Raw genomic sequence first — 23,338 nt, 5'->3', positions numbered from 1 at the left:
GGTGCAAGCAAAACCTCGTGGCGCAATGAAAGTGAGGGCCGGCGCGCACCGGCTGAGGTGGGATCCCGGCCCCGAGGTGAAGCGTGAGCGTCTGCGATAGGACCCGTAAGATGGTGACGAGAGGTTAACGTCACGCTGCTGTAAAGTGGTAACGGTGCCGTTGTATCGGAGCCGTTTTGCGAGTACGAGGACCCGATACACGATACTGGTATTGGTATCGGTGCATCCCTAGTACTGACTTATAATTGTAATGTGTGTATCATCACATATTGAAATTGTGAGGTTTCTAACTGCTTTAGAGAGATGATCAGATAGTGACGTACACGTTCAACAGTGAGTTCATAAACAGGTATAATATGGCTCAGTGGCACACAGTGCAGATTAGATCATTTCATACCGTCAATACACGACTAGTTTCAGCGTCACAAGGATCCCTCATTAGACGTCACTGTGTCTGTGTGTACATACTGTATGTGTGATCTCTCCCTAGAAAAGGGAATTGAAGACCAACATTTAGTGAAGCTGATCTGATGCAGGTCGAGTTTATATCAAATAAACATTTCATTAAATCCTGCAGCCTGAAGACGAGCCAGAAGGCAGTAATGTGAACGCCAAAACAATGTGAAGGCTGGAATTATTCTAGAGATGCCAAACTGTGTGGACTGGTGTACGTACAATCTTCCTTTTGAACAAGGATCCAATGATGTCACAGAATGACACAAACTCAAACACCACTTCCTGATCCGATACTCGTTCTCTTTTTCTCCCATAAACCTGCAAACCACACCATATAGAACTCACTGTGATTTAACTGTAACTTATAGCACACACAGTGAATTTTATAACGACATTGTCAAAGAAAGTGTATTTAATGTGGAAGCGTCATGTCCGACCGACACCAGGTCCACTTAAGGTCAGTATCGGCCCGGATACCAGTCCGGTGGATCAGATTGGTTCATCCCAAGCGATAGATGTTTGAAGTTTTTGTCCCCCGTGTTACGTGTCTCAAAGAGTCCTCTGGCTCATTCCCTCCTGTAGTGGAACACACTGTGGCCCAGCTCCACCAGCGCCCCACCCAGCAGCACCCACAGAGGGACACACACCACGCTGACCCACATCTCCGTGAGGCTCTCCAGGCGGGAGCACAGCGTCACACAGAAGGCCAGCTTCAGCAGCAGGGCCGTCAGGTACCACAGCCTCCTCTTCAGGCTCTGCTCGCCGTCCCTGGGGTCAAAGTCCGGCTTGCAGCGCCCCGCCATCTTCACTATCAGCATGAGGATGAGGATGGTGTCGAAAGTCCAGACGGGGAGGAAGATGAGGAACCAGTTCCAGTGGATCTTAGCGTCCAGCTTGAGGACCAGCATGATGAGGAAGATCAGGGAGAAGATCCAGGAGAGGAGCACCCGCTGGGCCAGGGACATCTTCATCTACAGAGAGGACTGGCTCGGAACCAGCACCAGCCACGGAACCAGAACCAGCACCAGCCACGGAACCAGAACCAGAACCAGCCACGGAACCAGAACCAGAACCAGCCACGGAACCAGTATCACCTACAGCCAGAGAGACTGAGGACTTCAGCCCAGGTGACACACACTCTCTCTCACACACACACACACACACACACACACACACACACACACACTCACACACTCACACAGTGATCTGAAAACCAACAGAACAGTTCTCTGATGGTTTAGTTAGTTAATAACTGGAATAAGAGTTGAGTGTTAGCTGGATGCTAGCTGCTAGCTGCTAGCTGCTAGCTGCTAGCGGCTAGCTGCTAGCGGCTAGCTGCTAGCGGCTAGCTGCTAGCGGCTAGCTGCTAGCGGCTAGCGGCTAGCTGGAACTACTGAGTGAAACACAAATAAAAACATTGTTCAGAGAAAGATGTCTTCTTACCAAGTTCACCTGGAGACTCAACCTGTCTTCAAGTCTTCACCTGCGAGACTAAAGTCTCCACTTTAAACAGAAGATGTAGTTTAAACTCAGAGCCTCACAGAGCAACTCTAGTTAGCTGTTAGCTGCTAGCTGCTAGCTACTTCCGGCTCAGCTCCACCAATTCCCGGCAAGGAACTCCAAGTTTCCGGTCGGGCTTTACAAAACAAAAGCATGATTATAATCAACCCTTTGTATTTTATTTTGTATTAGATAACTGCATGGCTTCCGGTACCCCTTTTTCAAAACAACAGCATGATTTTATCAGCTGATGTGTGAGCTGAATTCAGATCTTTTTTTTCAGACTTCTTTTTCAGAAATTGTTCAGACGTTTTTGTCAGACATTTATCAGATCTTTTTTTTCTGACATTTTTTTTTCTGACAAAAAAAGTCTGAAAAAAAAGATCTGAAAAAGATCTGAAAAATGTCTGAAAAAAAAGTCTGAAAAGATGTCTGACAAAAAGTCTGAAAAAAAAGATCAGAAGTGTCGGACAAAAAAAGTCTGAAAAAAAGATCTAAAAAATGTTGGACAAAAAAAGTCTGAAAAAAAGATCTGAAAAATTTCTGAAAAAAAAGTTTGAAAAAAAGATCTGAAAAATGTCTGGAAAAAAATGTCCGAAAAAAAAGATCTGATAAATGTCGGACAAAAACGTCTGAATAATGTCTGAAAAAAAAGTCTGAAAAAAATATCTGAAAAAGATCTGAAAAAAAAATCTGAAAAAAGACTGAAAAAAAATACCTGAAAAATGTCTTTAAAAAATATCCGAAAAAAATATCTGAAAAATGTCTGACAATAAATGTCTGAAAAAAAAGTCTGAAAAAATGTCGAAAAAAAAAAATCTGAAAAAAAAGATCTGAAAAATTTCTGAAAAAAAATCTGAAAAAAAGATCTGAAAAATGTCTGACAAAAAAAGTCTGAAAAAAAAGTCTGAAAAAAAAGATCTGAAAAATTTCTGAAAAAAAAGTCTGAAAAAAAGATCTGAAAAATGTCTGACAAAAAAAGTCTGAAAAAAAAGATCTGAAAAAGATCTGAAAAAAAAGATCTGAAAAATGTCTGAAAAAAAAGTCTGAAAAGATGTCTGACAAAAAGTCTGAAAAAAAAGATCTGAAGTGTCGGACAAAAAAAGTCTGAAAAAAAAAGATCTAAAAAATGTCGGACAAAAAATCTGAAAAAAAGATCTGAAAAATGTCTGACAAAAAAAGTCTGAAAAAAAGTCTGAAAAAAAAGATCTGAAAAAGATCTGAAAAAAAGTCTGAAAAAATGTCGTCAAAAAAAGTCTGAAAAAAAAGATCTGAAAAATTTCTGAAAAAAAAGTATGAAAAAAAGATCTGAAAAATGTCTGACAAAAAAAGTCTGAAAAAAAAGATCTGAAAAAGATCTGAAAAAAAAGATCTGAAAAATGTCTGAAAAAAAGTCTGAAAAGATGTCTGACAAAAAGTCTGAAAAAAAAGATCTGAAGTGTCGGACAAAAAAAGTCTGAAAAAAAAAGATCTAAAAAATGTCGGACAAAAAAAGTCTGAAAAAAAGATCTAAAAAATGTTGGACAAAAAAAGTCTGAAAAGATGTCTGACAAAAAGTCTGAAAAAAAAGATCTGAAGTGTTGGACAAAAAAAGTCTGAAAAAAAAAGATCTAAAAAATGTCGGACAAAAAATCTGAAAAAAAGATCTGAAAAATGTCTGACAAAAAAAGTCTGAAAAAAAAGTCTGAAAAAAAAGATCTGAAAAAGATCTGAAAAAAGTCTGAAAAAATGTCGGCAAAAAAAGTCTGAAAAAAAAGATCTGAAAAATTTCTGAAAAAAAAGTCTGAAAAAAAGATCTGAAAAATGTCTGACAAAAAAAGTCTGAAAAAAAAGATCTGAAAAAGATCTGAAAAAAAAGATCTGAAAAATGTCTGAAAAAAAAGTCTGAAAAGATGTCTGACAAAAAGTCTGAAAAAAAAGATCTGAAGTGTCGGACAAAAAAAGTCTGAAAAAAAAAGATCTAAAAAATGTCGGACAAAAAATCTGAAAAAAAGATCTGAAAAATGTCTGACAAAAAAAGTCTGAAAAAAAAAGTCTGAAAAAAAAGATCTGAAAAAGATCTGAAAAAAAGTCTGAAAAAATGTCGGCAAAAAAAGTCTGAAAAAAAAGATCTGAAAAATTTCTGAAAAAAAAGTCTGAAAAAAAGATCTGAAAAATGTCTGACAAAAAAAGTCTGAAAAAAAAGATCTGAAAAAGATCTGAAAAAAAAGATCTGAAAAATGTCTGAAAAAAAAAGTCTGAAAAGATGTCTGACAAAAAGTCTAAAAAAAAAAGATCTGAAGTGTCGGACAAAAAAAGTCTGAAAAAAAAAAGATCTAAAAAATGTCGGACAAAAAAAGTCTGAAAAAAAGATCTAAAAAATGTTGGACAAAAAAAGTCTGAAAAAAAGATCTGAAAAATGTCGGACAAAAAAAGTCTGAAAAAAATATCCGAAAAAAAGATCTAAAAAATGTCGGACAAAAAAAGTCTGAAAAAAAAGATCTGAAATAAATCTGAAAAAAAAGTCTGAAAAAAAGATCTGAAAAATGTCTGGAAAAAAATGTCAGTAAAAAAAGATCTGAAAAATGTCGGACAAAAACGTCTGAAAAAAAAGATCTGAAGTGTCGGACAAAAAAAGTCTGAAAAAAAAAGATCTAAAAAATGTCGGACAAAAAATCTGAAAAAAAGATCTGAAAAATGTCTGACAAAAAAAGTCTGAAAAAAAGTCTGAAAAAAAAGATCTGAAAAAGATCTGAAAAAAAGTCTGAAAAAATGTCGGCAAAAAAAGTCTGAAAAAAAAAGATCTGAAAAATTTCTGAAAAAAAAGTCTGAAAAAAAGATCTGAAAAATGTCTGACAAAAAAAGTCTGAAAAAAAAGATCTGAAAAAGATCTGAAAAAAAAGATCTGAAAAATGTCTGAAAAAAAAGTCTGAAAAGATGTCTGACAAAAAGTCTGAAAAAAAAGATCTGAAGTGTCGGACAAAAAAAGTCTGAAAAAAAAAGATCTAAAAAATGTCGGACAAAAAAAGTCTGAAAAAAAGATCTAAAAAATGTTGGACAAAAAAAGTCTGAAAAGATGTCTGACAAAAAGTCTGAAAAAAAAGATCTGAAGTGTTGGACAAAAAAAGTCTGAAAAAAAAAGATCTAAAAAATGTCGGACAAAAAATCTGAAAAAAAGATCTGAAAAATGTCTGACAAAAAAAGTCTGAAAAAAAAGTCTGAAAAAAAAGATCTGAAAAAGATCTGAAAAAAGTCTGAAAAAATGTCGGCAAAAAAAGTCTGAAAAAAAAGATCTGAAAAATTTCTGAAAAAAAAGTCTGAAAAAAAGATCTGAAAAATGTCTGACAAAAAAAGTCTGAAAAAAAAGATCTGAAAAAGATCTGAAAAATGTCTGAAAAAAAAGTCTGAAAAGATGTCTGACAAAAAGTCTGAAAAAAAAGATCTGAAGTGTCGGACAAAAAAAGTCTGAAAAAAAAAGATCTAAAAAATGTCGGACAAAAAATCTGAAAAAAAGATCTGAAAAATGTCTGACAAAAAAAGTCTGAAAAAAAAGTCTGAAAAAAAAGATCTGAAAAAGATCTGAAAAAAAGTCTGAAAAAATGTCGGCAAAAAAAGTCTGAAAAAAAAGATCTGAAAAATTTCTGAAAAAAAAGTCTGAAAAAAAGATCTGAAAAATGTCTGACAAAAAAAGTCTGAAAAAAAAGATCTGAAAAAGATCTGAAAAAAAAGATCTGAAAAATGTCTGAAAAAAAAGTCTGAAAAGATGTCTGACAAAAAGTCTAAAAAAAAAGATCTGAAGTGTCGGACAAAAAAAGTCTGAAAAAAAAAGATCTAAAAAATGTCGGACAAAAAAAGTCTGAAAAAAAGATCTAAAAAATGTTGGACAAAAAAAGTCTGAAAAAAAGATCTGAAAAATGTCGGACAAAAAAAGTCTGAAAAAAATATCCGAAAAAAAGATCTAAAAAATGTCGGACAAAAAAAGTCTGAAAAAAAAGATCTGAAATAAATCTGAAAAAAAAGTCTGAAAAAAAGATCTGAAAAATGTCTGGAAAAAAATGTCAGTAAAAAAAGATCTGAAAAATGTCGGACAAAAACGTCTGAAAAATTTCTGAAAAAAAAGTCTGAAAAAAAGATATGAAAAATGTCTGACAAAAAAAGTTTGAAAAAAAAGTTTGAAAAAAATCTGAAAAAAAAGATCTGAAAAATGTCTGGAAAAAAAAGTCTGAAAAAAAAGATCTGAAAGTGTCAGACAAAAAAAGTCTGAAAAAAAAAGATCTAAAATTGTCGGACAAAAAAAGTCTGAAAAAAAGATTTGAAAAATGTCGGACAAAAAAAGTCAGTAAAAAAAGTCTGAAAAAAAGATCTGAAAAATGTTTGGAAAAAAATGTCCGAAAAAAAAGATCTGAAAAAAAAGTCTGAAAAAAAGATCTGAAAAATGTCTGAAAAATGTCTTTAAAAAATATCCGAAAAAAAGATCTGAAAAATGTCTGACAAAAAAAGTCTGAAAAAAAATATCTGAAAAAAAGTCTGAAAAAAAGATCTGAAAAATGTCTGAAAAAAAAGTCTGAAAAAAAATATCTGAAAAATGTCTGAAAAAAAAGACTGAAAAAAAATATCTGAAAAATGTCTGAAAAAAAATATCTGAAAAATGTCGGACAATAAAGTCTAAAAAAAAAATATCTGAAAAATGTCTTTAAAAAATATCCGAAAAAAAGATCTGAAAAATGTCTGACAAAAAAAGTCTGAAAAAAAAGTCTGAAAAAATGTCTGAAAAAATGTCTGAAAAAATGTCTGAAAAAATGTCCGAAAACAAAAGTCTGAAAAAAAAGATCTGAAAAGTGTCGGACAAAAAAATTCTGAAAAAAATATCTAAAAAATGTCGGACAAAAAAAGTCTGAAAAAAAAGATCTGAAAAATGTCTGGGAAAAAAGTCTGAAAAAAAATATCTGAAAAGTGTCTGAAAAAATGGACTAGACTGATACAGAAATGATCCCTCTCAATCATCTCTAATGCCCCAGTAGAAATGTGTGGAGGTGTCTGTTTCTGCAGAGACTCTGCAGCCCTCTGCTTGTATTTTCTCTTTTCTTTTTATTTTGATTTCCTCGGGACGCTTCCAGGCGTCTACAAACAGCCTGGACCGTTGCTGCTGCTGCTGCTGCTGCTGCTGCTGTTACTGTTACTGTTACTGTTACTGCTGCTGCTGCTGCTGCTGCTGCTGTTGTTGCTGCTGTTACTGATGCTGCTGCTGCTGCTGCTGCTGCTGTTACTGTTACTGTTACTGTTACTGCTGCTGCTGCTGCTGCTGCTGCTGTTGTTGCTGCTGTTACTGATGCTGCTGCTGCTGCTGCTGCTGCATACACATGTTGGATATTTTTGGTGATTCCAGTATTTTTAGACTTGGAATATTTAAATTTAGATATAAAATATGAAAAGTCCTAACTGTTTTTGGTGTCTGGTCAGAGTTTCCTGGGGTGGGGAGGTACATTAGGGGGATTTGGACTCATGACCTCAGTATTTCTAAGATCCTGGCTGCGGCTCTGATTATCGGTGGATTAATGGAGCTCCACTAAACGGTAAAACTAAATCCAGCTGCGACTGTAGATCCTCTCTTCTTAATGACCAAGCACATTAGAAGTCTGTGTGGCTACTCATAAACATGACAGTATTATTAAGGGCAAATATTCTATTTATAATAAATAGATTGTTTAAAATAGAAGGCGATAACCCATGTTTTTAAATACTATTCAAATTTATTTATTTTTTTACTGGGCTAGTATAACAAATTAATACAAAGTACAACTCCGTAGACATCATAGATTGTCAAAAAAGTAAAGTACAAAACGCTTGAGGTAAAACATCGTTTGGAAAAAGATCCTGTTAAAAAAGCCCTTATTAAAATCTCAAGTCATTTAAAGGTAAAAGCTCACTTTACACTATCTAGCTGTCCTAAAAACCAACAATGCATTTTTATTTACAAGGTAGTGGTGGTGCAAAATACAGTGTGTGAGACGACATTCAGTCAAAATGTTCACGTCTTTATCAAATGTAAACAAGAAACAGTCATTCCTCAAAGTCCGGCTGTACACAGCGAATACAGGAAACACTGTCACACTGATGTTTGCTCGAAGAAGAGAAGTTTGCATTAGACCTCTACGACCGCCGCCGACAGTAAAAACAATCCAACAGTCCACATGTTCATAAGATGTCGTAGAAAAGAGAGCAGAAGACCTCATTACTGTGTTACTGCCGAGAGGCAGACGACAACGCGTGAACAGAAAATATAAAAGTGTTGTGAGGTCAAAATACACAAATACAAAACAAATCCATGATAAATATGTTAAGTTTCTGTCACTTTTCCATGTAAAAGGTGGCTGAAACAGCCATCTCCTCAGTAGAGGTCACAAACTGATGCTGTCTGAAAACCTCAGAACTCCAAGTTTGGTGATTTTAACTTCAGTTGAAGGATTACATGTTTCTCTTAAAGGGTTAAAGGGTTAAATTACACGGCTGTGTTGAACACTTGATTCTGATTGGTCAATCACGGCGTTCTATGGTCTGTTATTTCTATATAGCAGACTGTTGCTATGTATAGCAGACCGTCGCTACGTATAGCAGACCGTTGCTAAGTATAGCAGACCGTTGCTATGTATAACAGACCGTTGCTATGTATAACAGACCGTTGCTACGTATAGCAGACCGTTGCTACGTATAGCAGACCGTTGCTACGTATAACAGACCGTTGCTACGTATAACAGACCGTTGCTATGTATAACAGACCGTTGCTACGTATAACAGACCGTCGCTACGTATAACAGACCGTCGCTATGTATAACAGACCGTTGCTACATATAACAGACTGTTGCTACGTATAACAGACCGTCGCTACGTATAACAGACCGTCGCTATGTATAACAGACCGTTGCTACATATAACAGACTGTTGCTACGTATAACAGACCGTCGCTACGTATAACAGACCGTTGCTATGTATAACAGACCGTTGCTACGTATAACAGACCGTCGCTACGTATAACAGACCGTCGCTATGTATAACAGACCGTTGCTACATATAACAGACTGTTGCTACGTATAACAGACCGTTGCTATGTATAACAGACCGTTGCTATGTATAACAGACCGTCGCTATGTGCGCAGCTCTGATGTCGGACTCTGGAGGAGCGTTTTTGTGTCACATTATTGATTTGTTCAGTGAGCAGCTGTGTAATAAGCGGGATAATGTACAGCTAGCGGGTCATTGTTGTGAAATAAACGGCTGCATCGTCATGTCAGGGTTTATTTCAGAACAATGACCGGCTCGCTGTACATTATCATTACATAAAGACTATATTGTATATTTTTGATATTGTCAACAAATCTCAATGTGTTTTATTCCATCACTGGATTCTTTCTGACTTCCTCAGTCTGTCTGAGACACTCAGCACCAAGCTCATTCATTTCTACTAAAGACTAATGAATCTTTAAAACATGGGTCACAAATAAACAGATTCAAATTCAACAAAGCTAAATAATTCCTTTAAAGATCAGGACACTGTAGTTTTAAACATAAACAGGAATAAATAGTGCATCTGTTGGGGTCTCCTTTCAGCAGCAGATTAATACACATCCAGACAGAGGAACATGTGTCTAACTGTAACTGAGTCGCTCATTGACGTGTTTTTAGTCGTTTCATGTTTGGCTTCAGAGGCAGAACTTTCTGGGACCGATTCCTTGTTGATTTTAGTCTTTTCATGAGATTTGTTGTCAATAAGAAAAATATAGAATATCACCGGACTTATTCCTAAAGAACATTACGTGATTTATTTTGGGTTTATGGAAACATTTGAAAGCTCTGGATACAAAGCTAAAGATAAAGTCACAACTACGGTGCCCTCAAGCTGAAAAACATTCAGTCCTTTAATAATAATAATAATAATAATAATAATTATTCCACTGTGATTTTCTTTGTATTTTGTTGTATAAAGATGTTTTTCTTAGCTCTTATAAAGTTGATATTTTAGAGTTGCGAGGTTTTCACTCACCAGTGAAGCACTTGGAATGGACGAGTAAGAAAGGAAGGTGGTACCAATTTAATGAAATGTTTCTTTAATCTGTCTCACAGATTATTACCGTACACACTGTGTGTGTGTGTGTGTGTGTGTGTGTGTGTGATCCTAAAGGCGACCACAGCTACACGGTGCTCTGCCTGCCCTCGTGGCGGTACCCCATAGCCTCTGAGGAGTGAGGTGGAAAATCAATGAATATCCCGTCGGAGTCGGAGTCTGCAGACTCCAGCACTTGTCCGATGATGGTTTCGGGGCTGGATGATTCGCTGGGCGGCGTGGAGGAGGCGCCCTTGCTGAGATCAGTCATTGTTGTCGTGGCCTCGGTGCCATGCAGAGCTCCTGAGGAGTGAAGGATTGATGGAGACGAAAGAGGCAACGCCATGGCACTCGCTCCCGCTTGTACAATACCTGTGAATGAGAGTGTGTTAAGTATTATGGATTATTACAGTATGATTTCAGTACTTCCAGACGGATCTTAATCTGTGTCATACCGTTGAACGCAGAGCCCACACACAGCCGGTTGGAGGAGGGGCCAGACAGTTCAGGTCCCGAGGCCAGGCCAGTGTAGGCCAGTCCTTGGTCCTCCAGGCATGTGATAATCTCACAGGCCGAGTGGCGCCGAATTCCTCCGCTGCCAACAGAGCCGGCATCTGGGTCATACTCAGCCACGGGGGTCAGCAGCAGAGGGATGTTGTAGCTCTTCGATCGTACCACCGGGTTCTTAGAGGGTTGATCCGCAGACTTGGACCAGCCCCACGGTGAACGCTTCTCTGAGAGACCAGAAGAAAAGGAGGGAGGATGTTAAAGTTCTGTCCCTCATCTGACACGTGGAATTATTACTCTGCTTCTGGCTTCACCATCTCACCCAGAACACAGCAATGGGTCTCAGCACCGTCTCCAGAGTAAAGCCCATGCGTGCCCAGGTAGGGCGAGACCACCTTCTGAATCAGGGACTCGAGCCTCAGGTAGTCCTCATTCACACCGCGCGACTCATGGACCCCCTAGAGACAGACAGAGACAGAGACAGAGACAGAGACAGAGACAGAGACAGAGACAGAGACAGAGACAGAGACAGAGACAGAGACAGGCATCACCATAGAGAACAGATAAAGCTGCTGCTGATAAAGTGACAGTTTTGATATTTAATTCACAGAATAAATCATTTATAAAATAAAAATATCAAACATTTTCTTCTTGCAGCTTCTCCAATGTAAGAATGTGGTGCGTTTCTCTCTCACATATCAGTGACCTTTGACCTCCAGAATCTAGATCCAAAGTGGAAGTTTGTGCTAAATGAAGAAATTCCCTCCAGAAATATCTTCCTGAGATATCACGTTCAGAAGAATGAGTCAGTCTGATGTACGTACAGACGGACAGACGGACGGACGGACGGACCCATCACAGAATGCATCCGGGCTTTGGATCAGAATCAGAAACCTGTTTACGAGGATTCTGTGGAGGATTTAGTTTATTTTTTACATTTTGTTGATTAAATATGAATAATAATAAAAAGCACACTAGATCAATTGATAATGAAAACATTAGATATCATTAGATACAAATCAACTGTTGACTTTACGCAGTCACAAGTAGAAGTAGACCAATGAATCGGCGGCGATAAGACGTTTTACAAACTATCGTTATCGGTGTTACTGAGCTCCGATAGCGGCCGAAGGCTGCACAGACGCCGCCGGTCACGTGGGGACGTACAGCACCGCTTTGCATGAAGTCTCCAAACACAAAGACAAGAGATCTCTCCAATATAGAACTCAAAACTATCATCTCTTTGTCTCAGATACAAGACAGGCAGACGGGAGGAAATGATTCACTTTAACTTTAACTGGCTTAATGTTAACCATCCATTCATGAAATCAAATAGCACACTTTAGGATCCTCCTGACCCGGGAATATGCACCAATATTAATGGTTTGTAAGAGTGGAATATAACAGGACATGCAACAGAAGTCATCCTGTCTAGTCATCAACCACAGAACGGTGCAAATAATTAGAACATATTCCAACGATGTAATCCGTGAAATCTCTTACAAATGATTAAATTCAGAGTGACAAAAAACTGATTTATTAATAACGGTGTGTGTAAAAGTAGCTGACCAGGCTGTTGCAGAAGTAAAGAAGATATCGGACGATAAATCAGCTTTTTCCTGCTCCAAATTATCGTTATTATATCGACCTTTAAATCCACTATCGGTCGACCTCGAATTACAAGTAAAAGTTCTCACAAATATTTTCATTTATTTCATTCAATTATGGACTCCTTTGATATGCACTAGGTGTTTTATTGCAATTCAATCTTATGTGTGTATATTCACGTCTAGATATTAGATATTAGAGATGGACCGAAGAGGCTAAACTGCAGGTGATTATGATCTGTGATATTGGTGATTATCATCTGTGATATTGGGGATTATGATCTGTGATATTGGTGATTATCATCTGTGATATTGGTGATTATCATCTGTGATATTGGTGATTATAATCTGTGATATTGGTGATTATCATCTGTGATATTGGTGATTATAATCTGTGATATTGGTGATTATAATCTGTGATATTGGTGATTATCATCTGTGATATTGGGGATTATGATCTGTGATATTGGTGATTATAATCTGTGATATTGGTGATTATAATCTGTGATATTGGTGATTATAATCTGTGATATTGGGGATTATGATCTGTGATATTGGTGATTATAATCTGTGATATTGGTGATTATAATCTGTGATATTGGGGATTATGATCTGTGATACTGGTGATTATCATCTGTGATATTGGTGATTATCATCTGTGATATTGGTGATTATAATCTGTGATATTGGGGATTATGATCTGTGATATTGGGATTATAATCTGTGATATTGGTGATTATAATCTGTGATATTGGGGATTATGATCTGTGATACTGGTGATTATCATCTGTGATATTGGTGATTATCATCTGTGATATTGGTGATTATAATCTGTGATATTGGGGATTATGATCTGTGATATTGGGATTATAATCTGTGATATTGGTGATTATAATCTGTGATATTGGGGATTATGATCTGTGATACTGGTGATTATCATCTGTGATATTGGTGATTATCATCTGTGATATTGGTGATTATGATCTGTGATACTGGTTCACCGTTCTGTGCTCGGTGACCTTGTGCAGAACTCAGAATGATCTGGTGTTTGCCTTGTTGGGAACAGAAAGAATAATGGAAGAGTGAGTGAGGAAACAGGCGATCAGGCCTACCTGTAGAATGAGCAGCATCTGTGTAACCGAGGGGGGCACACGGGCCCGAGGTCGAGACAGGGCGTCCTCCAGCTTTACGCTCAGGACGATGGTGTTCCTGAAGTGAAGCAGAGCGAGCTGTTTGACAGACGGCTCCTTACCCTGCAGACATTCAGCACACAGAAAACAGTAGAACTGAGCAACAATGATCACCATCCAGTCAAGGTTGATTAGTTGAGGTTGTTGGGCAGCAGAGACAACAAGGGATCACAGTGACCTTTGACCAACAAGATCTAATCAGTCCATCCTCCAGTCCAGCTGGACGTTTGCGCCAAATTTGAAGAAATCCCCTCCAGGCGTTCCTGAGATATCGTGATCACAAGAGATGGGACGGACGGACAACCTGAAAACATAATGTCTCCGGCCACGGCGGCATTAGAACCGGCGGACTGTGAAGATGTTTGTGTACCTGAACCGGATGGAAGATGGCCTGCAGCATCGAGAGAACATCACAGAAGAAGAAGTCCCAGGTCTCTGCCAGAGAGTCGAGTAACTTCTGACCTGCATCGATCACACAGAAGAACAAACCAGAAATACAGTTGATTCAAGCTTAAAGAGCCGGCACGGACCACCACAACATATATTCACACCATTGATCCAGTCAGCCGTACCTTCGTAGAACCGGATTTTGTCCCGGAGGATGACCATGCCTTTGGTCAGCAACTGGTTCTGTGAAATGCAGAGAAGACGGCGTTAAATCTAAATATGTGAGACACCACCGCGTTCATTTATCTGAACGGGGTTTTGCAGCCATATACTAATAATCCCGACCCGATTTCATTCACTACTAAAACAGTATTACCTGAAGGTATTCTGTGAAGAAGAAGCCCAGCTCGGTCTTCAACAGATGCCTGAGGACACAAATGTGTGGCTTCACTTTATGACTCCAACACAACAGTCAATAATCACAAGATAGTATCCCACCGTTAATAATGTGTTTACAACCTGCAATTAATGACTTAACTGTGTAACATGTGACTTTGCAATGACATGAAATAGAGCCACAGCATGTCCTGAGTAGTTGTCAACCTCCTCGTGGCTTTTAGGTTTATGGAAATATGTTTACTGGGCTGTAACTGAGGCTGATGTGATAGAAGTGATGGCTCTGGTTTAGAAAGATAATGAGATATCTGGCATAACCACATGACTCCCCAGACCCACATACAGTACACTTACACAAACGAGCTCATTCACAAGAAAACACTCAGTCAGCAAACGTAGGACAGAACAGCAATTATTAAAATATAATTATAGCACCAAATGACATCAACGGTCTAAAATAAGGATGTTTTCCTCTGAGCTGTGTGAATGTGTGTTTGTGTTTGTGTCTGAACTCACCGGACACCTTCGTTGAGGGCGTAGAGTTCGTTATCTGCCAAACCCTTCTTCTGGAAGACCGCTATGACGGCGTTGTGGATGCTGCAACACAACACACAAACTCGTCTTCATAATGTTCAAAATGCATTTTAGCCACTAAGTCTTGTTGCAACTTGACTGTGCCGTGCCGTGCCGTGCCGTGCCGTGCCGTGCGTACCTGTTCCAGGTGGCGTTGGCTCCTGCCCTCTTCTGCTTCTCTCCTCTGTCTTCTGGTGAACTTTTCTCACTCTTTCCCAGCTCGCTGAGGCTCGGGGAGCTCATCAGCTTCAGCCGGTGCAGAGTCCTCATGAGGGAGATATAGAGGAAGAGGAAAGAAACAAGAGAATGCACTGAGTAGTGGACGGGAGAGAAAGGAGGTCAGGCTATGAGCTGACATACAGAGACACAGAGGAGATAGCTGGAGGGGAGAACATGAGCAGCAGGAATCTGTGAGATGGATAGAGAGTACGCAGAGAAGGAAAGAGCACAATGACAATAGGAAGAGCGGCCGGTGACAGAGGAGGAGAGAAGTAGGACAGAGTGATGCATAGTGAGAGAGAGGCAGCACGTTAAGAGCAGTATGGGTGGAGCCACGGCGAGAGGTCCAGGTCTCTGAAGAGGAGGAAACAATAGCACATGCACTGATGGGGGGGCATACTCTTCCTCCCTCTCTGCCTCTCTTCCAACAATACAACCATTGATGCAAACAAATATTTATGCAGAGCACAGATGCCAGAGGAAGTGCAGGGTAAGCAGACTGAAGCAGTTTGTTGTGCTGGTTACTGTACAGCGAGGATGCGGAGGAGGAAATCGTTGGGCTTCTTCACAACAACAACAGGGAGAGGAAGCACTGACACGCTGACGGACAATAAAGAAGCTTTTCCTGCTCTCCCGTTTTCAGCACAGCTGGTGCAGAACAACTAAAGTAAAACAACAGAGCAACGTTTGAGACGAGTGTCCCGGTGTCCCACTGGATCTGGACACCAAACAGGTCCAGTCGGATCTGGAGAAATGTGTCCAGAAAGATGCACAAGACATCCAGAATATGTCTATTTGATGGACTGGTGCAGTCATATATCATATATATAGATATATATATATCACAGCTTTGTTGAATACTTGATTGTGATTGGTCAATCACCTCGGGCTCCTGCATCGCCCCGTCGGGGTTTATTTCACCACAATGAGCGGCTCGCTGTACATCATACATCATCTTGTGCATCTTTTTGGACACATTTCCCCAAATCCAACCTGACTTTGGACATTTTGGGATCTCTATTAGAATAATAATTTGTGGATTTGAACAACACATATTTCGCTGCACAGTTTGAGTTTGTAATGAGTGACCCAGCGCTGGTAGGCCAGTGATTGTTTAGGGGTTAAAGGAATAGTTTGACATTTTGGGAAATTCTCCTTTTCTCTTTCTTTGCCGACGGTTAGATGAGCAGATTGATGCTCCAGACAGAGAGTGGTATCAATCTGCTCATTTATCAACGTTAAACTATCACTGATAACAATATATCAGCCAATAGTCATTTACAGACGACATGAAGAAAACATTTGATACGGATCCTTCAGATTAGTTTTTAAAGTTTTAAAATCTGTTTTAATTTTGTTGCGCACAAAATATAATGAGTGGGACATTTTGAAAAATGAATTTGCTGCTCTCTGGTGGACAAACTATGGAGACAATATCACCTCAGAACGTATCGCTGGCATGTCTGTACTGACATTTCTCATTTCTTATCAACATATATACTGATACGATATAAACTGGAAAAACAAAGTTCGTAAACTTGTGTTTGATGGATTATTTCTCTGTTGTATCAATGCTAATGGTCATTGTATTTTACATCGTTGGAAAGCCTGTTTATTGACCTTCATAATGATGTCCAACTTGTAAGGATCATGCATTTGTGGGATGAGCAGCACAGCTGATTATGTGGGTAGCGCCCAAGAAAAATTTGCCAAAATGCTCTGCCAATGGTAAACAGTGTATTCTCATGAGGCTACCAGGAAGCCTGCAATGACTGCCCTTCACCGTCAGACACAGACAATGGAACCTGAACATGTGGGGGAATGTCATGTTCAGTGATGAGTCCAGGTTCTGTCTGCCAAAGTTGGATGGCAGGTCAAAGTATGGAGACGACGTGGAGAACGCTATGCTGATTGTTGCACTGATGGAGTAACAGCTTCTGGTGGGGGCAGTGTCATGGTGTGGGGGGGGGGGGGGGGCATCTCCCTCACTGGCAAAACAAGGCTTGTCATCATTGAGGGCCATCTCAATGCAGTGAGATATCGGGATGAGATTCTGCAGCCAGTAGCGATCCCATATCTCCACAATCTGGCACCTAACTTCATCCTCCAAGAAACAACGCCCCCCCCACAGAGCCAGGGTTATCACAGACTACCTCCACAATGTGGGAGGAGAGAGAATGGAACGGCCTGCCAAGAGTCCACACCTCAACCCAATTCAACACTTGTGGGATCAGCTTGGGCGTGCTGTACGTGTTGGAGTGACCAACACAACCACGCTGGCTGACCTGCAACCAATCCTGGTTGCAGGTCAGCAACGTGTGACCAGGTTGGTGACCAGCATGAGGAGGAGGTGCCAGGCTGTTGTGGCTGCGTATGGATCTTCAACCTCTAATGAGGCTCCTGACGGTGGATTCAATCAATCAATATGTCTTGTTTGTTCCTTGTTACTGATAGAGAGTTCAATCATCCAATCCACCAAACAACTCAAAACAAGAGTCAATACCAACAGGAGAATACACTGTTTACCATTGATGGACCATTTTGGAACATTTTTCTTGGGTGCTACCCACATCATCAGCTGTGCTGCTCATCCCTCAAATGCATGATCCTTACAAGTTGGACATCATTGTGAAGCTAAATAAACAGGCTTTCCAACTATGTAAAATACAATGACCATTAGCATTGTAACAACAGAGAAATAATCCACCAAACACAAGTTTACTAACTTTCTTTTTCCAGTATATATAAGCTAACATCGTTGACATATTGGCCTGGTCAGTTTGTCGGTCTAAGTCTACATGAGACAACCTCCCCTCTTCAATCCTAACTTCAGGACGTGAGTGTAAATAAAGAAAAGAAAATGTCTGCGTATTTACAGGAGGTCCTGGTGAAAACCACGAGCACTCTGAAGAGGAGGAAATGATGAGTTCAAACCCACGCAGTCCAGAAACTGTCTGCTGACAGCACGGCAGTAAACAACAGACCCCTTCCACGCCCACGTACACACAGACGTAGAAAACATGGAAAGCAAGTGTACAAACTGATGAGATGATCATCAGACTAACACGCCACCAGGACATCATTATTATCAGGTTAACATGTGTTGCAAGCAAAGCTCAGCCGCTTAATGAAATCCTTTGGGAGGAGAGACGGTGGGATTTTTATGCATGTTAATTAATATTTCATGCATTTTTCCAGGAAGCTGTGCGTTGTGAAAATGTACTCCCAGGAACTGAGCCTCACCTCCTGATTGGATGCTCACTGCTGCTGTCCATGTCCGGGCTCGGGGGAGGAGCGGAGAAGGTGCTGAAGTTGAGTGACAGGGGTCGGGAGGAGGGCCGGGAGGCATGCCTCCGCCGGAGTCCATCAAGCATCTGAACAGAAGAGGGGAGGTGATGTACAAATGGTTATTAAGGTTTCACTGAAGGTAAACGGATCATCAACGGCACACCGAGCGTACAGGAGTGATCGCAAGCAGCTGTTTGAGGCATCAGTGAAACACAGTCATGGTACTCCTGCTACCACGTTGAGACAGTGAATGACATGAGGAACACTGAAGCACTGAAACACACAGACAGAACGAATTGAAGTAAAACTTACAGTCACAGGAGCACCGGAGAAAATCAAACCACGTAATTGTGACCTCCTTTAAGGAGTGTGTAACCTGCTGGGTGCTTTCTATTTCCTTATTCTATTATTTCAACACTATGTGAGAGTGTTTTGCAATCAGAGCTGAAGCTACGCCCCGACCTTAGCACACTCAGGTTACATCAGAGAGAAAAGGGGAAATGCATGTGTGTGCTTGTACAGTAGGAGTGTGTGAGTGTGTGAGTGTGTGAGTGTGTGTGTGTGTGTGTGTGTGAATTTTTCCTGTAAAAGCCACGAAGCCAGCGTGATAGTATTATAGTCTATTTGGTTGCGGTGTAAGAAAATATCAATACACGAGTATTGTGATATTATGTTTTGCGATACTGTATCGATTCTCCAAAACGCTGTATTGATTATTAATTAACCTTTTAAAAATCCGACGGCCCGCCGGCGAACCTGACTTTACTGTATTTCTGAGGTTGTAGTAGTGATGGATCTTTCTGAGGTTGCAGCAGCAGTTTTAAAGCTAGAGTGAAGATACTGGTCTCATATGAAACTAGAAAACATAAGGAACACATTGGTAAAACGGTTAAAAGAAATGTTAATAATTAATTAAAAAAGCTGAGAAAAACTCGTCACTTGAAGGAGAAAAGCTGCTCCACCTTAAGAGTCCACCTTAAGAGTCCACCTTAAGAGGCTTGTTAACAGCTTCACCTGTGTCCGTTAAGTCAACTAAAGTCAGCGTCCTGTTGCTGGCACTTGTGCTCGCTCTACATAGACATGAAGGAGCATCACTCAACACAGTGAGGAGACACACGTCAGCTAAAAGCACAATATCACTCTATATTTCAGCTGCTTGGCAGTAATGTTAGCTGACCAGACCAAGGTCTCTCCATGAATCAATGCTGATCCTAGTGTTGGCTTTTCCCGCCTCAGCCTCCCGACCGCGGCCGGAGGGAACGGGGGAGACGCCGGAGTTTTGGTCGGAGACGATAACGTTTCTCTCTGCGGAGCCCCGTCACTTCACAAGACACGGGAAACCTCTGTTGGTCTGGAGGAGCTGCAGCAGTTATTTCTGCACAAACGTCCACTGAACATTCACTAGATATTCTCAGAGCTAAACTAACTCTTCTGCAGTGTGGAGTGAGCAGCATGCACGTGAGAGGTGGAGAGAGAACGTTGTGTTTTGTTAGTGCAGATAGGCAGCGGAGCGGTCTGAACAGCGTAGCCACACGCGAGCGCGCATGGGATCCCGACCGGTAGATTTATACCTGTAAGAAGTTACAAACAGTCCCTTTAACGAGGGTCGTTATCGGGTAAGAACATTTTTTAAAATTAGCATCCCTTATGTATAATACACCATCATACACCATACACGTATGATGGTGTATGATGGTGTATGATGGTGTATGATGCTGTATGATGGTGTATGATGGTGTATGATGCTGTATGATGGTGTATGATGGTGTATTATGCTGTATGATGGTGTATGATGGTGTATGATGGTGTATGATGGTGTATGATGGTGTATGATGGTGTATGATGGTGTATGATGGTGTATGATGGTGTATGATAGGCTATAGCTCTAGTGTTTGGGTGTCTCCCAGCAGGAACACTCTGGGTCTGTATAGTGAAGCACCTCCTCTGGTCAGAGGGGAGAACAACAGTCTGGTCTGGCACTCTACAGACAAAGACACAACACCAGCCTCCTCCTCCTCTTCCTCCTCCTCCTCTCCTCCTCCTCCTCTTCCTCCTCCTCTCCTCCTCTCCTCCTCACTCATAATATATATGATCGCTCCTCTGCTCTATTGATAACCCTCTATTGATAATAACCCTGTATTGATAACCCTCTATTGATAACCCTCTATTGATAACCCTCTATTGTTAACCCTGTATTGATAATAACCCTGTATTGATAACCCTCTATTGATAACCCTCTATTGATAACCCTCTATTGTTAACCCTGTATTGATAATAACCCTGTATTGATAACCCTCTATTGATAACCCTCTATTGATAACCCTCTATTGATAATAACCCTCTATTGATAATAACCCTGTATTGATAACCCTCTATTGATAACCCTCTATTGATAACCCTCTATTGTTAACCCTGTATTGATAATAACCCTGTATTGATAACCCTCTATTGATAACCCTCTATTGATAACCCTCTATTGTTAACCCTGTATTGATAACCCTCTATTGATAACCCTCTATTAATAATAACCCTCTATTGATAATAACCCTGTATTGATAACCCTCTATTGTTAACCCTCTATTGATAACCCTCTATTGATAACCCTCTATTGATAACCCTCTATTGATAATAACCCTCTATTGATAATAACCCTCTATTGATAACCCTCTATTGATAACCCTCTATTGATAACCCTCTATTGATAACCCTCTATTGATAACCCTCTATTGTTAACCCTCTATTGATAACCCTCTATTGATAACCCTCTATTGATAACCCTCTATTGATAATAACCCTCTATTGATAATAACCCTCTATTGATAACCCTCTATTGATAACCCTCTATTGATAATAACCCTCTATTGATAATAACCCTCTATTGATAATAACCCTGTATTGATAACCCTCTGCTGTATTGATAACCCTCTGCTGTATTGATAACCCTCTGCTGTATTGATAACCCTCTGCTGTATTGATAACCCTCTGCTGTATTGATAACCCTCTGCTGTATTGATAACCCTCTGCTGTATTGATAACCCTCTGCTGTATTGATAACCCTCTGCTGTATTGATAACCCTCTGCTGTATTGATAACCCTCTATGAGGCCCCGTCGTGTTTATTCGGTATTGAACCGCCACGTTGATCTACCGGAGGAATGCTCGTGCGTGTGGACGTGGAGGGTTTTCTGTTTTTTCTACCTGAAGAGAGACTGAGTCTCTGTAAACACCGAGTCTGTCTCTGAGGACACGGAGACATCATAAAGACATAAAGTCCACATCTGGATTAAATTATAATAATGGACACAAAGTTGACGTGTCTGCCCGCCCACCGGGATCCGGGATCCGGGATCCGGTCCCACCGTGTCCCACCGTGTCCCACCGTGTCTCACCGTGTCCCACCGTGTCTCACCGTGTCCCACCGTGTCCCACCGTGTCTCACCGTGTCCCACCGTGTCTCACCGTGTCCCACCGTGTCCCACCGTGTCTCACCGTGTCTCACCGTGTCCCACCGTGTCCCACCGTGTCCCACCGTGTCTCACCGTGTCCCACCGTGTCTCACCGTGTCCCACCGTGTCCCACCGTGTCTCACCGTGTCTCACCGTGTCCCACCGTGTCCCACCGTGTCTCACCGTGTCTCACCGTGTCTCACCGTGTGTGATCCGGTCCGGTTCTTCCTGAAGGGATCAGATGTTCATGTAGTGTTTCCTGTCCGGGTCTCATCAGTGGCTGGTTCCTCTACTGATCCCCGCCGAGCTGCGCTGCCTCGCGGGCACAGCGGAGAACAGAGGTACCGGCTACCGGGCTGGTGGAGGACTCATTCATGAAGCATGCTCCGCTCCTCTCTGTCTGTCTGTCTCTTTGTGTCTCTGTCTCTCTGCGCGCCCCCGCTTTGTTTTGACGAGATGCAAAGCGAACCTGTGCGCGTGCGTGCGACCGCGAGCAGCACGTGGACGCGCACTGTGGTCTTATAGCTTTATGCAAAACAGAAGAATCACTGAGATTCAAGAAAACACAGAAACATGAGTTATTATCATATATTCACTCAGTGATGGAGTATTAAAACGCTGGTTTATATATATATATATACAGTATATATATATGTATATATTTATTTATATATACATATATATATATATATATATTAACTGGTTTATATATATATATACAGTATATATATATGTATATATTTATTTATATATATATATATATATATATATTAACTGGTTTATATATATATATATATATATATATATATACAGTATATATATATGTATATATTTATTTATATATACATATATATATATATATTAACTGGTTTATATATATATATATATATATATATATATATACAGTATATATATATGTATATATTTATTTATATATACATATATATATATATATTAACTGGTTTATATATATATATATATATATATATATATACAGTATATATATATGTATATATTTATTTATATATACATATATATATATATATTAACTGGTTTATATATATATATATATATACAGTATATATATATGTATATATTTATTTATATATACATATATATATATATTAACTGGTTTATATATATATATATATATACAGTATATATATATGTATATATTTATTTATATATACATATATATATACATATATAAACCAGTTAATATATATGTATATATTTATTTATATATACATATATATATATATTAACTGGTTTATATATATATATATATATACAGTATATATATGTATATATTTATTTATATATACATATATATATATATATATTAACTGGTTTATATATATATATATATATATACAGTATATATATATGTATATATTTATTTATATATATATATATATTAACTGGTTTATATATATATATATATATACAGTATATATATATGTATATATTTATTTATATATACATATATATATATATATATATTAACTGGTTTATATAGACCATTAAAGCTGCAGTAGGCAGAATGTTTTAGGCAGCACTGAGCAGACATCCCATAATAACCTTTCATCATATTGTAATTGAAGTGTTCTGAGAGAGAACTAGACTTCTGCTCCTCATGGCTCTGTTTTCAGGCTTTAGAACATCTAGCCCGTGACGGGAGACTTTGACCAAT

At 39.3% G+C, this 23,338-nt stretch overlaps 2 protein-coding genes across 4 annotated transcripts; both read right to left on the bottom strand.

Moving 5' to 3' along the window:
- Nucleotides 1–850: 850 nt before the first annotated feature.
- tmem60 (transmembrane protein 60) lies at nt 851–2,091 on the bottom strand. The gene is made up of 2 exons (XM_037767116.1): nt 1,900–2,091; nt 851–1,662 (listed from the first exon to the last, which is right to left on the bottom strand). Exon 2 carries the CDS (start codon nt 1,425–1,427, stop codon nt 1,023–1,025), a length of 405 nt encoding a protein of 134 aa, XP_037623044.1. The 5' UTR covers nt 1,428–1,662; nt 1,900–2,091; the 3' UTR covers nt 851–1,022.
- Nucleotides 2,092–9,042: 6,951 nt separating this feature from the next.
- prr5a (proline rich 5a (renal)) lies at nt 9,043–22,113 on the bottom strand. 3 transcript variants are annotated; one of them, XM_037768513.1, is made up of 11 exons: nt 21,839–22,113; nt 18,156–18,286; nt 14,833–14,958; nt 14,637–14,717; nt 14,101–14,149; nt 13,910–13,967; nt 13,708–13,799; nt 13,260–13,400; nt 10,863–10,998; nt 10,489–10,767; nt 9,043–10,405 (listed from the first exon to the last, which is right to left on the bottom strand). In XM_037768513.1, exons 2-11 carry the CDS (start codon nt 18,284–18,286, stop codon nt 10,122–10,124), a joined length of 1,377 nt encoding a protein of 458 aa, XP_037624441.1. In that variant the 5' UTR covers nt 21,839–22,113; the 3' UTR covers nt 9,043–10,121. The 3 variants fall into 3 exon arrangements, with proteins under 3 accessions (XP_037624441.1, XP_037624440.1, XP_037624442.1); XM_037768512.1 differs by having other exon boundaries at nt 21,849–22,113; XM_037768514.1 differs by lacking the exon at nt 21,839–22,113 and adding an exon at nt 18,513–18,624.
- Between the last annotated feature and the right edge of the window lie 1,225 nt (nt 22,114–23,338).

Source organism: Sebastes umbrosus, chromosome 4 (assembly GCF_015220745.1).
Source record: "Sebastes umbrosus isolate fSebUmb1 chromosome 4, fSebUmb1.pri, whole genome shotgun sequence".
NCBI lineage: Eukaryota > Metazoa > Chordata > Actinopteri > Perciformes > Sebastidae > Sebastes > Sebastes umbrosus.
This window is presented reverse-complemented; position numbering and strand designations above follow the sequence as displayed.

Excerpts from the sequence above, each read along its gene's own strand:
- tmem60 (XM_037767116.1), bottom strand. The coding sequence starts at position 1,427 with ATGAAGATGTCCCTGGCCCAGCGGGTGCTCCTCTCCTGGATCTTCTCC.
- prr5a (XM_037768513.1), bottom strand. The coding sequence starts at position 18,286 with ATGCTTGATGGACTCCGGCGGAGGCATGCCTCCCGGCCCTCCTCCCGA. Across the intron at positions 13,968-14,100 it reads TCTTCACAGAATACCTTCAG|AACCAGTTGCTGACCAAAGG; the intron begins GTAATACTGTTT and ends TGCATTTCACAG. Across the intron at positions 10,999-13,259 it reads AGATGCTGCTCATTCTACAG|GGGGTCCATGAGTCGCGCGG; the intron begins GTAGGCCTGATC and ends GTCTGTCTCTAG.